The sequence below is a fragment of the Ranitomeya variabilis genome, chromosome 3 (genome assembly GCF_051348905.1).
Source record: "Ranitomeya variabilis isolate aRanVar5 chromosome 3, aRanVar5.hap1, whole genome shotgun sequence".
NCBI lineage: Eukaryota > Metazoa > Chordata > Amphibia > Anura > Dendrobatidae > Ranitomeya > Ranitomeya variabilis.
Window position 1 is genome coordinate 432,559,374 of NC_135234.1, and position 17,308 is coordinate 432,576,681.

General features: G+C 41.0%; 1 protein-coding gene across 1 annotated transcript in view; it reads left to right on the top strand.

The window, feature by feature from the left end:
• Positions 1 to 17,308, top strand: part of LOC143816258 (S-adenosyl-L-methionine-dependent tRNA 4-demethylwyosine synthase TYW1-like) — a 284,094-nt gene that overhangs the window by 136,212 nt on the left and 130,574 nt on the right. The window contains exons 10-11 of the mRNA XM_077296426.1: positions 3,989 to 4,107; positions 11,359 to 11,468. Coding sequence (XP_077152541.1) covers positions 3,989 to 4,107; positions 11,359 to 11,468 — 229 coding nt within the window. The remainder of the gene's footprint in view (positions 1 to 3,988; positions 4,108 to 11,358; positions 11,469 to 17,308) is intronic.

Here is a 17,308-nt window from a genome sequence, read left to right on the forward strand (position 1 = left end):
CCATTGGTATTTTATGAGTCTCCTAGTTTTGTGTTTTATATATGTTTAAATAAAGTATATATGTAAATTTTATGCATTTGCCTATGCCTCTTATTCACCTACAATTGGTGTGGTGTTTTTGTATAAACATTTGATTTCTGAGGTGGCTAGTCCACGATTGGATTTTTGGTTATGTAGCTCTCCAAGTCTGTCAGATTGAGAGAGCATCCCCTACTTGGGGAAACCCTCAGTTTTTCAATTTGATTCAAGTTTGAACTCTGGCTGGCCATTTCAATGCTCTGCTCTTATTCTAGCGATGCCCTTCTATTGTTGCATTTGGAGGTGTGCTTAGGGTCATTGTGATGAAAGCAGAGGCTGGAAAGTTTTGATGCAAAATTTACTGAAATTATGAACTGTTAATAATTTCCTCCACCTTGACTAAAGCCCCAATTCCAGCTACTGAAAAACTCACCCAAAGCATAATTTTGCCTCCACTGTTCTTCACTGTGTGTATTGTATTCTTTTGGTGATGCGAAGTGATGGCTTTACATCAAATACACCATTTGTAAGTATGGACAAAAAGTTAAACCTTGGTCTCTGCCGATCTTATCACGTTTTCACAGATGCTTTTGGCAGACTTGATGTAGGGTGATAAGCAATAATATACTTGGCACTCAGGAGAGCTTTGTGGTGAAGTAAAACATGATTTATTCAGTGCATCCAGTTCAACATGAACGTTTTCGGTCCCAACATAGGACCTTCATCAGACAGGATTTTTTGAACACTGCAATACATATATACAAAAAAATACAAAAAGGATTTTTTTAGAGACAAAATTGCAAAAAACATGATGCACATCAGAGTTACAATGCATTCTCTTTGGAAATCTAAGACACAAAAAACCACACATCATTGGTAGGATTTACCACAGAAAACAACAATGGTGACGGACTTCGGTGAATCCTGATTTGGTGAAACGTGAGTGGTGAGTTTCATAGTAGAGATACCGCGATCTGTGAATGTGTTGATGAAAAGATTACGATCAGATCACCATGCTTAGGCCTAGGTGGTGGCCCGTCAGAGTGGGGAGTTATTGGTGAAAAAATGCCCCAGGATCATGCGGGGTAAGCTGCCTAAAATACAAGAACACAGATGCATAACGTATGTGATAACATCAGACAGCACGTGAAGGTATGTACAGATATCAAGCTGCCAAAATTGAGAGTAGGTGCTAGAGTATAGCATAAGGTCACCCTGATAAGTGGTGACCCTGAAGAGTGACCATCTAAGCTGCCACAGGGTTATGGTGGGTAATGTGGCTATCAAACCCCTGGTGGTATGACGAGGGTAGGCGAGAACAGTCCCCCCCATACACAAGTAGTGTGGTATAAGTACCTGGAATACACAACGTGTCTGAATGGGCCTACAAGAGGTTCCAATACCAGACCGGGTCCAGGAGGTGTAGTACGGCCTAAAACAGGGGAGATAATATGTGGCCGGTGAGGGTAATTTCCAGGAGGTACTAATGAGGACCCATGATGAGCACTAGATACAAGGACACGTTACCTTAGGCAGAAAAAAGAGGAAGCGCTGTGGACAGGCGAGCTACTCGCTGATGTGGGAAGCGCTGCAGGGAATAAAGGTGGTACCAATTAAATGAGAAGTCCTGAATGTATGATTAGAAGACAGGGGGACCAAATAAATGGCCTGGCGCCGCCATACCTGGTGCTGCCGCGATTAGAAAGCGCCGTGCTGCAGGGAGCCCTCCCGGAGAAGCTGGCATTACCAGCGATACTTCCGGGTTAAATGCATTAATTGATGTAGGGTGATGTTTGCTTGGATGTTCTTCTTTGTAAGAAAAGGGTTCCGCTTTGCCATCCTACCCCACAGGCCAAAGATATGAGGAATATGGGAGGTTTTTGTCACATGCAGTATACAACCAGTTTATGCCAGGAATTCCTGCAGCTCCTTTCATGTTGCTGTAAGTAAGCCTTTAGATCGCCTTCTCAACCAGTTTTATTTTTCTTTTCATCAATTTTTGAGGGACATAATATTCTAGGTAATTTCACTTTGGTGCCAAATCTAAGCCACTTCTGGTTAAGTCTTCATTGTGTTCTATAGTATAATGCCTTGGGATAAAAGGTCACCATTCTGTCTCATAGCAGCAATAAGATCCCTTTTGCTGTGTTGTAACCTGTTCACAGACCATGGCTTTTGCTGTAAGATGCAAGAAAGAAAACGTCTGGAAACTCCTACTAGAACAGCTAAACTTTATATGGAGTATTTCACTTGAAATGGTGGTAGCTGTGTGCTGACTACAATTTAACATGACTTTAAATTTGATTTCCTAATTATGAGCATACCCATGTCTCCATTTAGAGGGTGTTCACACTTATGCAACCACATTATTTTAGTTTTGTTGTTTTTATTTCCACCCTACAAAATATATTTTTTTCAATTAATTTATATAGCTTGCAGGGGGACATTGGAGGTGGAAATAGTTCTGAAATTATTCTTGTTGGTATTATTTTTTGCATGACAAAAACCTGTCATTTTTTTCAAGGAAGTGTAGACTTTTAATACCCACTGTAGATAGATCGATAAACCTAGATGATTTATCTACAAGTGTGACGCCCCAAGGTCCTGGTTGTCACAGTGGCATTGCTTTCCTCACGGGGAGAGTGATGTCAGGCTTGGAAGCGATGGAGGATTCCCTTTAACAGGTAATTAGCACATACAACACCATTTTGACTTCAGGCCGGACGGGGGAGCTCTACACCTGACTTCAGGGGAGCTGCTCTCTCTGGTCGAGAGGAGGAGTTCGTTGCTAGGCAGTTGCTAGGCAGTTAGGATGAGTTAGAGAGTTGGTGCCAGACAGCAGATTGGAGCAGTCTGAGGCAGAAGAACGAGTGAGGGGCTGTACTGCCTGAGGTGCTATAGCTCCTAGATAGCGAAATACAGAAGGGAGAACAGCTTTTAGTGAACGTGCCGGAGAGCGAAGCACAGGACAGTGACAACACGGGAGAATAGCTGCGACTGGGCTAGATCCCTGATAGAGCGCAGATACCGGTAACAGGAAGACCGAGGTTGTGTCGTACTCTAGGAGGCACAGCAGAAACCGGAAGGACAGCTAGACTACATGTAACCTGTCCGCCCTAATACCCAGGAGGCACAGTGACACATAGAGCCCGGGTCAAGATAGAGACCCTGTAAAAAGGCTCGAGCCACCTGTCATACAGGTTTGTGTCCCACTTCAACAAAGGACAGAGAGAACTGAGGACCTTGCTACAAAGCCATAGGCAGTAAGGGACTATAACAACACAGTGCTAGAAGGAAGGCTTTTAACTCCACCTGATAAAGCTGAACTCTGAACTCGCTTCCAAGCCGGCCGGACCCTGCCTGGACTGTGGCTACCTGCTACCATCAGTAAACAAGGTAAAAAGACTGCACAACTGTGTCCTTCGTTCTTTACTGCACCACTCACCATCTTCCATCTATTCACCGGGAGCCCTGGGGACCTACTTCACCTGTGGGAAGTTATACCATCTGGCTGCCATAACATCACCCCAGAGGACCACTTTAAGCAGCATTGGTCATCCCTGACCGAATACCACAGGTGGCGTCACAAACTTTATTTCAAAAACCCCTTTAAAGACCTTCCCTTTAACATGGGTGCCCAGGGCCATGGACCGGGTGGTTGCCACCGTGACACATTCCTTTAAGTACCGCACGCGGTACCGAGTATCCCACGGCCCTGGTGGGCGTTCCATTTGTGTATGTGTAATGTTTATTTTTATATTGGCATGAGCCGAAAACTCTGCTTTGATGTGACCAGAGCCTGCTTTAAAATAGAAAAATAAAAGCTTTTATTTTCTTGTAATGAGGGGTCTGATGGTTATGCTTGGCAAATGCATCATTAGAGCTTTGTATTGAAACTTGCCATTTTTCTTTTGTTAGATGCTAACATTTTGGGAAAGTATTACTGAACTTTGCTTGTCTTCTCTCCTAGTCGATGCTGCGAGGAAGAGGCGGCTGTTACAAGCACACATTTTATGGCATTGAAAGTCACAGGTGTATGGAAACTACTCCCAGTTTGGCATGTGCTAACAAATGTGTTTTCTGCTGGAGGTAAACTTGTGCCTATTAAAGTTTACAAGTTTAGAAAATAAATTTTCATATACTTTACTATGGAATTCTAAGTTGAAACAAGAATACCACTATTCGGGATCCTCCTCTCTTGGTCTGATTAGGCAACATTTATGAGGAGTACCCTTTTGGTGTGGATTGGATTAAAACTGCACCAACATAACATTTTACCACAAAACTATGGTTAATTTCTCTTCTAGTTAGGGTTAGGGTTAGGGTTAACCCTAACCCTAACCCCAATTGTACAGTTTTGCAGCTAAGAGTCATTTGTAAACTCTACTTTGCTGTAATACTGAGTTTTTGGACATCTTTCTTCAGCTTTTTGGTCAGCACGTTGGCCATTGATTGTCTCTACCCTTACTGCTAGATGTTCTCATAGATAACAGCTGATTGTGGGGTCATAAAATATGACAAAAAATGTGTATTTTATACTCGGTGAATTTCCTGCCACTGGTTTTTGTTGCAGGGAAAAAATACTGCATAAACACGTGTGAACATACCACAAAATGAAAATTATTAGGTAAATGGGGCTGTAGATCTGAGACCTCTGTCAAATCAGCTCTGTTCCTCTCCCTGTACCATGTCGTCCTGCCTAACTATCGGCCTCAATTTTGTGTGACTTCAGGCAAAGGAGCAGTCAGTCTAGCAGGAAATGGTGGAGCTGGGCAGGGAATAGAGCTGGTGTGACAGTGGTGTCATATCTATAAATTGATCTTCTGCCTCATTTGCATATCAATTCAACAGCTGGTTTCTGAGTAAGGAACTGTGGTCCCTGACCTGCAGGCATCGCTTATGAGGCCAGGTAATGGCTGCAGTGGTAATGTACATGACATCATAGCTGCAGAGATGCAAACCAACAGCAGTGGAGGACCGCTGGGATTAGGAGGATATCTGTTTGTGCAGGTAAATATTACTGTGCAGAATTATTGTGCAGCTTAATAAAAACCAAATATATTCCCATCTCACTTGTTTACCAGGTAAAGCAATATAACTGCAGAAATTTTAGGAATAAACATTTCTGACATGCAAAAACAAAACCCCAAAAAATTAGTGACCAATATAGCCATCTTTCTTTATCATGACACTAACAGCCTTCCATCCATAGATTCTGTCAGTTGCTTGATCTGTTTACGATCAACATTGCGTGTAGAAGTTACCACAGCCTCCCAGACACTGTTCCGAGAGGTGTACTGTTTTCCCTTCCTGTAGATCTCACATTTTATGAGGGACCACAGGTTCTCTATGGGGTTCAGATTAGGTGAACAAGGGGGCCATGTCATTATTTTTTCTTCTTTGAGACCTTTACTGGCCAGCCACGCTGTGGAGTAGTTGGAGGCATGTGATGGAGCATTGTCCTGCATGAAAATCATGTTTTTCTTGAACGATACCGACCTCTTGCTGTACCACTGCTTGAAGAAGTTGTCTTCCAGAAACTGGCAGTAGGTCTGGGAGTTAAGCTTCACTCCATCCTCAACCCGAAAAGGTCCCACAAGTCCATCATCTCTGCCCTTTACTGATCCAGCCTCTGGCCCATCCATCTGGCCCATCAGAGTCACTCTCATTTCATCAGTCCATAAAACCTTTGAAAAGTCAGTCTTAAGATATTTCTTGGCTCGGTCTTGACGTTTTATCTTTTTTTTCTTGTTCAAAGGTGGTCGTTTTTCAGCCTTCCTTACTTTGGCCATGTCCCTGAGTATCGCACACCTTGTGCTTTTTGTTACTCCAGTAACGTTGCAGCTCTGAAATATGGCAAAACTGGTGGCAAATGACATCTTGGCAGCTTCACGCTTGATTTTCCTCAATTCATGGGCAGTTATTTTGCACCTTTTTTGCCCAACACGCTTCTTGCGACCCTGTTGGCCATTTGCCATGAAACACTTGATTGTTCGGTGATCACGCTTCAAAAGTTTGGCAATTTCAAGACTGCTGCATCCCTCCGCAAGACATCTCACAATTTTGGACTTTTCAGAGCCCGTCAAATCTCTCTTCTGACCCATTTTGCCAAAGGTACATAACAAAAGTACAGACCAAAAGTTTGGACACACCTTCTCATTTAAAGATTTTTCTGTATTTTCATGACTATGAAAATTGTACATTCACACTGAAGGCATCAAAACTATGAATTAACACATGTGGAATTATATACTTAACAAAAAAGTGTGAAACAACTGAAAATATGTCTTATATTCTAGGTTCTTCAAAGTAGCCACCTTTTGCTTTGATGAATGCTTTGCACACTCTTGGCATTCTCTTGATGAGCTTCGAGGTAGCCTCCGGGAATGGTCTTCCAACAATCTTGAAGAAGTTCCCAGAGATGCTTAGCACTTATTGGCCTTTTGCCTTCACTCTGCGGTCCAGCTCACCCCAAACCATCTCGATTGGGTTCAGGTCTGGTGACTGTGGAGGCCAGGTCATCTGGCGTAGCACTCTCCTTCTTAGTCAAATAGCCCTTACACAGCCTGGAGGTGTGTTTGGGGTCATTGTCCTGTTGAAAAATAAATGATGGTCCAACTAAATACAAACCAGATGGAATAGCATGCCGCTGCAAGATGCTGTGGTAGCCAGACTGGTTCCATATGCCTTCAATTTTGAATTAATCCCAAAGTGTCACCAGCAAAGCACCCCCACACCATCACACCTCCTCCTCCATGCTTCACGGTGGGAACCAGGCATGTAGAGTCCATCCGTTCACCTTTTCTGCATCGTACAAAGACACCGTGGTTGGAACCAAAGATCTCAAATTTGGATTCATCAGACCAAAGCACAGATTTCCACTGGTCTAATGTCCATTCCTTGTGTTCTTTAGCCCAAACAAGTCTCTTCTGCTTGTTGCCTGTCCTTAGCAGTGGTTTCCTAACAGCTATTTTACCATGAAGGCCTGTTGCACAAAGTTTCCTCTTAACAGTTGTTGTAGAGGTGTGTCTGCTGCTAGAACTCTGTGTGGCATTGACCTGGTCTCTAATCTGAGCTGCTGTTAACCTGCGATTTCTGAGGCTGGTGACACGGATAAACTTATCCTCCGAAGCAGAGGTGACTCTTGGTCTTCCTTTCCTGGGGCGGTCCTCATGTGAGCCAGTTTCTTTGTAGTGCTTGATGGTTTTTGTCACTGCACTTGGGGACACTTTCAAAGTTTTCCCAATTTTTCGGACTGACTGACCTTCATTTCTTAAAGTAATGATGGCCACTCTTTTTTTTCTTTACTTAGCTGCTTTTTTTCTTGCCATAATACAAATTCTAACAGTCTATTCAGTAGGACTATCAGCTGTGTATCCACCAGACTTCTGCACAGCACAACTGATGGTACCAACCCCAGTTATAAGGCAATAAATCCCACTTATTAAACCTGACAGGGCACACCTGTGAAGTGAAAACCATTTCCTGTGACTACTTTTTGAAGGTCATCAAGAGAATGCCAAGAGTGTGCAAAGCAGTCATCAAAGCAAAAGGTGGCTACTTTGAAGAACCTAGAATGTAAGACATATTTTCAGTTTTCACACTTTAAGTATATAATTCCACATGTTAATTTATAGTTTTGATGCCTTCAGTGTGAATGTACAATTTTCATAGTCATGAAAATACAGAAAAATCTTGAAATGAGGTGTGTCCAAACTTTTGGTCTGTACTGTATATACATGCATGTGTATGTGTGTGTGTGTGTGTGTGTATATATGTATATATGTGTATATATATATATATATGTGTATATATATATGTGTATATATATATATATATATATATATATATATATATATAAATATATATTCCATTCTATGCTGTTTTCCTTTTTTTTTTTTTTCCTTTGCTCCCAGACAACGCCTTGAAGTACAGTTGTTAATAATTATCTAAGTACTCCAGGTATACAAATTCGTTAAATGAAGTTTTGTACACTCAAATATTAACCATGAACCCTTATCTCTGCTGCATAATCATTTTTTTTTAAATTTATTTTAATTAATTTATTTTTTCGGTTGTCTTCTCTCCAGAAGTGTATGAATAACCTATAACATATTGATACTATGGCCCTATAAATAATTCAGTGCCAGATAGTTACCTCCATGTCTGACAGTGACTGCAGGGCCCATTCCAAGTAAAAAGCCATGCTTGCTCCGTAGTGTAATATTTTTCCGAGGCCTCTAGTTTCTGCACTTTTTGCAGTAATTCTCCCAACTGCTGATATTTCTGGGAAAGCGCCATAAAGACATCTGATCTGATAAGAATGCCAATAGTTCACTTGTAGGACACATTGATTAATAGATGGATGGCTGAGGCAAATAGAAGAATGTCTCCTTGTTCTTCAATGTCATCTTTCAACAGCATTTCATTGCTTCTTGCAATACCTCCGATATGAGACAAGTTTGTCAAAAGCAGGAGTATTGACTTGAACCTGGGATTAAATTAATGCATTTTTCTTTTTTAAACCTGCAATAATCTATCATTTCTTTTTAATCAGCATATAATCATTGTAATTAAATAATCCGACCTGATCTAAAGATTGAGAAATTCTGCTCTTTCTGGCATTTTTTTCCATCTTTCTGTTATGTTTACCTTACTTTTTTGCTGATCAGTGAACATACACATAAGTATAAACTGTGTGAATATAACGTCTTTATTGAGATGTGAACTTGCTTCCAATTCCTATAACGTTTGGTAAAGTAAATGTACAATTAGACACAAGTCTGAGTAATGAAGTATCTGAATGTCTCATCCAGCCTTGCACCTGGCCATCCCAGTTTGTGTCCGGACTGAGGTGAAAAACCTAGTGACCAACTGATGTTTTAAACCCTTTAGCTTAATTCATATTGCCCTAGATCATCTAGAATGTGATGATGAAAGCTGGTGACTAAGAAACACTACTAATCTTGTGGTTATCGGGAATGACCAAGAAAAGCATTAACCTGGTTGCAAAAATGTTCCAACCCTGGAGCAGGTTTAATTTTATGTTTTAATAAATTACTGTTAAGTAATTTTAAATAATTAACAATAGCCTTTTCATCTCTGATGTATATATACAATTACTGTGAAAAAGTTTTAGGCAGTTGTGGAATAAATGTAAAGTAAGAATTCTTTTAAAGATGTTAATATCAAAATGTAAAGTGAATGAATGAAAAAGATCTAAATCAAACCAACATGTGGCATGAGCACTCTTCAAAACAGCATTAAATTCTTCGAAGTCCGGTTGGCAGGGAGGTGGACACAAACATCTTTGACAGCAAACCTCAGCTTTGTGAATGTAGGTCTGCTCAAATTCTTCTGTATCTTCTTGTGATTCCAAGCAGACCAGATACTGACATTAGAGCTCTGTGGAGGCCATATCATCACTCCCAGGTTCCCTTGTTCCTTTTTTTTTTTTTTTTTTTTTTTTTTATATTGAAGATAATTCTTGATGACATTGGCTTTGTTTGGCTCCAAATTTATCCTGCAGAAGGACAAAAACTCCAATCAGGTGCCTTTGTGATGGGTATTGCATGATGGTTAAGTTTCTGATTGTATTTTTCAGCATTGAGGATACCATTAATTCTGACAAAATCCCCATCTCTATTTGCTGAAATGAAGCCCCAAACTTGCAAGGAACCTCCACCATGCTTTCACTATTGCCTACAGATGCTCATATTGTACTATTCTTCAGCCCTCTGGTGACAAACTGCTTTTCATTTCACATTTTGACTCCTCCGTATGTAGCACTTGATACCATTTTTCTGTAGCCCAATTCTTGTATTTTCATGCATAATTGAGTCATATGGCCTTGTTTCCACCCGAAAGCTATGGCTTTTTGGTCTCCATTTTTTACATGAAGACAAATTCTGGATAGTCTTCTCTGAACAGTAGATAGGTGTAAGTTGGGTATTCTGGTTGCAGCTAGTTTTGAGCTGATGGACTTCCGATTTCAAAGATGTGTCCTTTTATCTGCTGCCCTAATTTTCCTTCCTGACTATTACATCCTCAACTTTGCCCGTGTCTTGACGCTTCTTTAAAACCATTTGGACACCACATCTTGAAACCCCAGTCTGCTTTGAAGTCTTTGTTTGGAAGAGACTTTGCTGATGGAGCTTAACTGTTTTAGGTCTTACTGCTGTTCTTAGTCTTCTCATTGTATGGGACCTTTGAGAAGAAACTGTCTTGCATAACCTGACCTTTGTAACAGTTTCTGTTCCTCACACATGCCTTCTACTTAGCATTTTTTTTTGTTTGCGTTAGAGATTTTCTGTTTTTCTTATATTGATTGTCTATCTTTATGATCTGTCATCAATATTTGATCAAAGGGGGGGCGACAAGTGAATAAACAAGATAAATCTAAACTAAATTAATATTTGATGTGACAATATTTTGCCTTTGCCATTTCCAACCACCGCAACCGCTGATATTGGGGAAAGCTGACAAATTGCTGTTGCGGTGTCCAGAAGTACTCCGTTGCGAGTCTGTGCAGGACCGCTCAATAAACTGTAGTGTTTCCATAACCGGGCACTGCACAACCTGTTCGAATCGATAGTAACTGCGAACATCAGGCTGGCAGCGGGAACAGCTGATCAACGGGGTTACCAGGTGTCACATTCCCACCAATCAGATATTGATGAACTATCCTAAGGAGAGGCATCAATGTGAAAGTTCTAAACAACCCCTTTACGGACTACGTTTCAACTTGCTTATTAATATGTTGATCCTTCTCACCTCTGTGGGAACATTGGTTCTCAAGTTTCTCACTATTGGCCTAGAAGAATTGATGTTGCTTTGGAGGCAAAAGCTAGCTATGTAAAATATTAATTTTGTTCAGATTTTTGATCTGTTCATTCATTCACTTTGCATTTTATTTGATAAACTAAACTGCAGACACTTTTTTTTTCTATTTTTTTTTTTAATCATTTTAAAATCTCCCACACCTGCCAGATCTTTAGCGCAAAAGTGTATACTATAGCAGGTGCACGGCAAATCTTAAGGGCAGAATATCCTGAGTGTATTTCAGTAGAAGCAAACTGGAAGAGACTTTGTCAAATCGCTTTCTTATGCTATCCTTGCCGCAATCTATCAACGGCCATGCAAACTTTTAAACCTCATTACATAGGATGAAGATTTTGCTGTCTGCACTAAACTATTCAACAAATCCTCATGTAGTTTATACTGATTCTTTGTGGCTTTTTTTTTTTAAATGTCCTTGTTGATGTAGCTTAAACCTCTAAAATGATACTCAGATCTATCTCCTTTATAAATTACAAGTTTGCCTCTATCTTTACCCAACAGACATCATACCAATCCTGTGGGAACTGAATGGAGGTGGAAGATGGACCAGCCGGAAATGATTATACAGGAAGCCATTGAAAATCACCAAAACCTGATTAAGCAATTTAAAGGTATGAAGATGGTCACCATGTTGTGTTAGTTATGTGAAAGTTTCTTTTGATGGTGGTACTCATGTATGATTGGATGCGGTGTGTACAGTTATATGGATAACTAGCAGTTATCCTGACCTCTGCAATTTTCATTTGTAGGAAAAACTATGTGAACCCGAGTTGTGCAAACTGAGCACCCCATGTTAATAAACGTTAGGGCATTGATGGGTGTAGATCTTTAAGCCTTGATTCTTCATCAAGTAGTTTCACAAGTTGTCTGGTATGAAACTGCTAGAAAAGTAGAAACCTTTTTGCACGGCCCTTATTTGGGCAAAAAGTTGCGACTTTTGTTATTTCTTTTTTACTCCCCGGCTTTGCTGTCAGCTTTTTGAAAAGTGATCAGTGCTTAGCTGACAGGGAGCATGGCTGAGTGCAAATGACAAATTCATCATAATTAACACTAAAGATTTACCGTACCATAGACCTTTTTTTGCAGTTACACACAAATGAAAAGTGCACCAAATTAATTGATGCTCTCACGTCTTAAATATGTTGTCCTCTACATTGTATAATCCTCCCACCGATTTATCCCTTGTATAGAATTATTTTTGTAAATCCCTCTTGTTGTCCTCTCTTACTGTGAGTGGCGCTGTAGCTGAACATTCACTCAGCATCACATTACCCCTGCTGCGGCCGCTGCTGACATCCGCTGATGTCACGTCAAGTACCAGAATACCTTGCTTCACCTGGGTGTGATAAAGTTGCGTGCACCCTCCTGATCGACTGACTGGGCTGTGGGCAGAGTTTCTCCGCACATCACAGCCCAGTACACAGTGCATGCTTTCCCCCTTTCCTCTGCGTTCAGCAAGCAGGTTTGTGCTATAACTGTGAGCAGCATGATGTAGAGGCTGGGCTGCTTGTTGCAGTTTCAATAAAATTTGTGTTTAATCAGCAGCCAATAATCACTAGAGGACTAGTTGTCTCATGCCACTTAGTCTTTCTGCTTTGTGTAACCTTTCTCCCACCCCTGATTAGCAGCCATCGGATTGGCAGCAAATGCGCAGTGTACACAGAAAGCTGCCAATCAGTTGTGTGGGCGTGGTTATACAGAGCTCAGCATTTAGAGAACTGTTAGATCTGCAGTACAGAAGCAGCCTAGCATGTGACGCATCACTGGAATCAGGAAAAAAAAAATCTTAGGAACAGACCACATAGTGCAAACAGTGATACTTGGCTATTTGACCCAGATCACTAACCGCAATAGCTGTGGATATACTCCCACCAGAATGTAAACATGCAAGAAAGAAGAGTAATCGAACCGCCAGGAAATAAAACATCGCATAATTTTATTAAGGTACAATCATAACAGGCGCTTACATAATATTAACATCAATACCAGATGACCGTTATAAACCAGAGTAGTCACATCAGCATAGACCTAGAGTATCCTCAAGTGAGCTCAATATAAATTTACTATTGACTAACAAACCACAACCGGTCACATATTAATACTGCTCTTACCCATCACTGCCTGTGGTGCCGCACAAGTCGTCCCGATGCTCGTTTCACGTGGGCTTCTTCCGGGGGTGTTGCTCAGCCCCCGGAAGAAGCCCACGCGACCTCACTTGAGGATACTCTAGGTCTATGCTGATATCACTACTCTGGTCATTAGGATCTATTATTTCACTTTGGCACTTTATTTCTAGATACGGATTTGAATACTGTGCTCTAGCCTATTAGGCTTCACTAATGGTGTTGCACCTGTTTTCCCTAGTTTATAACTCTGTCATCTGGTATTGATGTTACTATTATGTAAGCGCCTTTTATGATTTTTGCTAGTGATGAGCGAGTATACTCGTTGCTCTGGTTTTCCTGAGCACGCTCGGTGGTCTCTGAGTATTTTAGTGCTCGGAGATTTTGTCCACGCAGCTGCATGATTTACGGCTGCTAGACAGGCTGAATACATGTGAGGATTCCCTGGCAACCCCCACATGTATTCAGGCTGTCAAGCAGCCGTAAATCATGCAGCTTAGGTGACAAAAACTAAATCTCCAAGCACAAATACTCGGAGATCACCCGAGCGTGCTCTGGAAAACCCGAGCAACGAGTATACTCGCTCATCACTAATTTTTACCTTAATAAAATGATGCGATGTTTTATTTCCTGGTGGTTCGATTACTCTTTCTTGCATGTTTGCATCACTGGAATCCGGGTCTGTGTCCCTACAGCACACTGCTTTCAGATTGCAAAACAAAGCCCTGGTGAGAGCCTCCCTGTAAGCTTTTAGTTTATAAAAACCACTCTGTTGCAAAAAAAATCACAGTGGACAGCAAGTGCTAGTAAAAAGATGGAAAAAACAGGGTATTTGGTTGATACGTTTTTTGCAAAAAATGTATATTAAGCCGCTGTACCAATCGCCAAGGTATACCCATATCACAGCAGTCCTAACTAATGAATGTAATCCCTATCTGATGTATTTAAAACCTGGTCATATGTACAATACCAGTATGAGCAGGATTCAGAAAAGGAATGTCCATGTGGACACGTTGGACAGAACGGCTCCTGTGCGCACAGCTCAAAAAAAGAGGGGTGGAGGCCTCCCCAGTCTTGTAGAAACAAGAAAACAATTATGTAGAACCAGAACACATGAGCTGCGCGCACAGTGAACAAGCCAGTAAAGACATGTTCACACCACCAAGAGACTTGAAAACACAAAAAAGCACAGTAAAACCAAAACCACTCTGTTGCAAAAAAAATCACAGTGGACAGCAAGTGCTAGTAAAAAGATGGAAAAAACAGGGTATTTGGTTGATACGTTTTTTGCAAAAAATGTATATTAAGCCGCTGTACCAATCGCCAAGGTATACCCATATCACAGCAGTCCTAACTAATGAATGTAATCCCTATCTGATGTATTTAAAACCTGGTCATATGTACAATACCAGTATGAGCAGGATTCAGAAAAGGAATGTCCATGTGGACACGTTGGACAGAACGGCTCCTGTGCGCACAGCTCAAAAAAAGAGGGGTGGAGGCTCCCCAGTCTTGTAGAAACAAGAAAACAATTATGTAGAACCAGAACACATGAGCTGCGCGCACAGTGAACAAGCCAGTAAAGACATGTTCACACCACTAAGAGACTTGAAAACACAAAAAAGCACAGTAAAACCAAAACCACTCTGTTGCAAAAAAAATCACAGTGGACAGCAAGTGCTAGTAAAAAGATGGAAAAAACAGGGTATTTGGTTGATACGTTTTTTGCAAAAAATGTATATTAAGCCGCTGTACCAATCGCCAAGGTATACCCATATCACAGCAGTCCTAACTAATGAATGTAATCCCTATCTGATGTATTTAAAACCTGGTCATATGTACAATACCAGTATGAGCAGGATTCAGAAAAGGAATGTCCATGTGGACACGTTGGACAGAACGGCTCCTGTGCGCACAGCTCAAAAAAAGAGGGGTGGAGGCCTCCCCAGTCTTGTAGAAACAAGAAAACAATTATGTAGAACCAGAACACATGGGCTGCGCGCACAGTGAACAAGCCAGTAAAGACATGTTCACACCACCAAGAGACTTGAAAACACAAAAAAGCACAGTAAAACCAAAACCACTCTGTTGCAAAAAAAATCACAGTGGACAGCAAGTGCTAGTAAAAAGATGGAAAAAACAGGGTATTTGGTTGATACGTTTTTTGCAAAAAATGTATATTAAGCCGCTGTACCAATCGCCAAGGTATACCCATATCACAGCAGTCCTAACTAATGAATGTAATCCCTATCTGATGTATTTAAAACCTGGTCATATGTACAATACCAGTATGAGCAGGATTCAGAAAAGGAATGTCCATGTGGACACGTTGGACAGAACGGCTCCTGTGCGCACAGCTCAAAAAAAGAGGGGTGGAGGCCTCCCCAGTCTTGTAGAAACAAGAAAACAATTATGTAGAACCAGAACACATGAGCTGCGCGCACAGTGAACAAGCCAGTAAAGACATGTTCACACCACCAAGAGACTTGAAAACACAAAAAAGCACAGTAAAACCAAAACCACTCTGTTGCAAAAAAAATCACAGTGGACAGCAAGTGCTAGTAAAAAGATGGAAAAAACAGGGTATTTGGTTGATACGTTTTTTGCAAAAAATGTATATTAAGCCGCTGTACCAATCGCCAAGGTATACCCATATCACAGCAGTCCTAACTAATGAATGTAATCCCTATCTGATGTATTTAAAACCTGGTCATATGTACAATACCAGTATGAGCAGGATTCAGAAAAGGAATGTCCATGTGGACACGTTGGACAGAACGGCTCCTGTGCGCACAGCTCAAAAAAAGAGGGGTGGAGGCCTCCCCAGTCTTGTAGAAACAAGAAAACAATTATGTAGAACCAGAACACATGAGCTGCGCGCACAGTGAACAAGCCAGTAAAGACATGTTCACACCACCAAGAGACTTGAAAACACAAAAAAGCACAGTAAAACCAAAACCACTCTGTTGCAAAAAAAATCACAGTGGACAGCAAGTGCTAGTAAAAAGATGGAAAAAACAGGGTATTTGGTTGATACGTTTTTTGCAAAAAATGTATATTAAGCCGCTGTACCAATCGCCAAGGTATACCCATATCACAGCAGTCCTAACTAATGAATGTAATCCCTATCTGATGTATTTAAAACCTGGTCATATGTACAATACCAGTATGAGCAGGATTCAGAAAAGGAATGTCCATGTGGACACGTTGGACAGAACGGCTCCTGTGCGCACAGCTCAAAAAAAGAGGGGTGGAGGCCTCCCCAGTCTTGTAGAAACAAGAAAACAATTATGTAGAACCAGAACACATGAGCTGCGCGCACAGTGAACAAGCCAGTAAAGACATGTTCACACCACCAAGAGACTTGAAAACACAAAAAAGCACAGTAAAACCAAAACCACTCTGTTGCAAAAAAAAATCACAGTGGACAGCAAGTGCTAGTAAAAAGATGGAAAAAACAGGGTATTTGGTTGATACGTTTTTGTCTTTACTGGCTTGTTCACTGTGCGCGCAGCTCATGTGTTCTGGTTCTACATAATTGTTTTCTTGTTTCTACAAGACTGGGGAGGCCTCCACCCCTCTTTTTTTGAGCTGTGCGCACAGGAGCCGTTCTGTCCAACGTGTCCACATGAATCCTGCTCATACTGGTATTGTACATATGACCAGGTTTTAAATACATCAGATAGGGATTACATTCATTAGTTAGGACTGCTGTGATATGGGTATACCTTGGCGATTGGTACAGCGGCTTAATATACATTTTTTGCAAAAAACGTATCAACCAAATACCCTGTTTTTTCCATCTTTTTACTAGCACTTGCTGTCCACTGTGATTTTTTTTGCAACAGAGTGGTTTTGGTTTTACTGTGCTTTTTTGTGTTTTAGTTTATAAAGTAGAACTTTGTCCAGAGCAGAAGAGTTAAGTTTTGTTTGCATTTCCTAGAACGATGGATTCCCAGTTCGCCTGGAAGCACTAAATCATTTCCAACATGCAGTTAATAGTGCAGTCTCCTATGTCCATGTAAATGAATACTCACCGCTTCATTAGACAAGCAATTTCCTTCCTTGCTCTGATGAATGTGCAGACCTGTGTAACCAAGCTGTGGTTGGAGCTGAAGCATTCTAGCATTGTCTTGTACAGGTGGAAATGATCACACTGAATGAAGGAAGAAATGTTTTGTCTTTATGACAATTCACCTACTGTATGAGTCATTACCCTTAGAAAGGAACTATACTGAAAGGGTTATAACATTACTGAAAATGTTCTAATAAAGTCCCTTTTATAAAAAATAAGTCACACTTTGTCATATGCTTTAATTAAAACTATT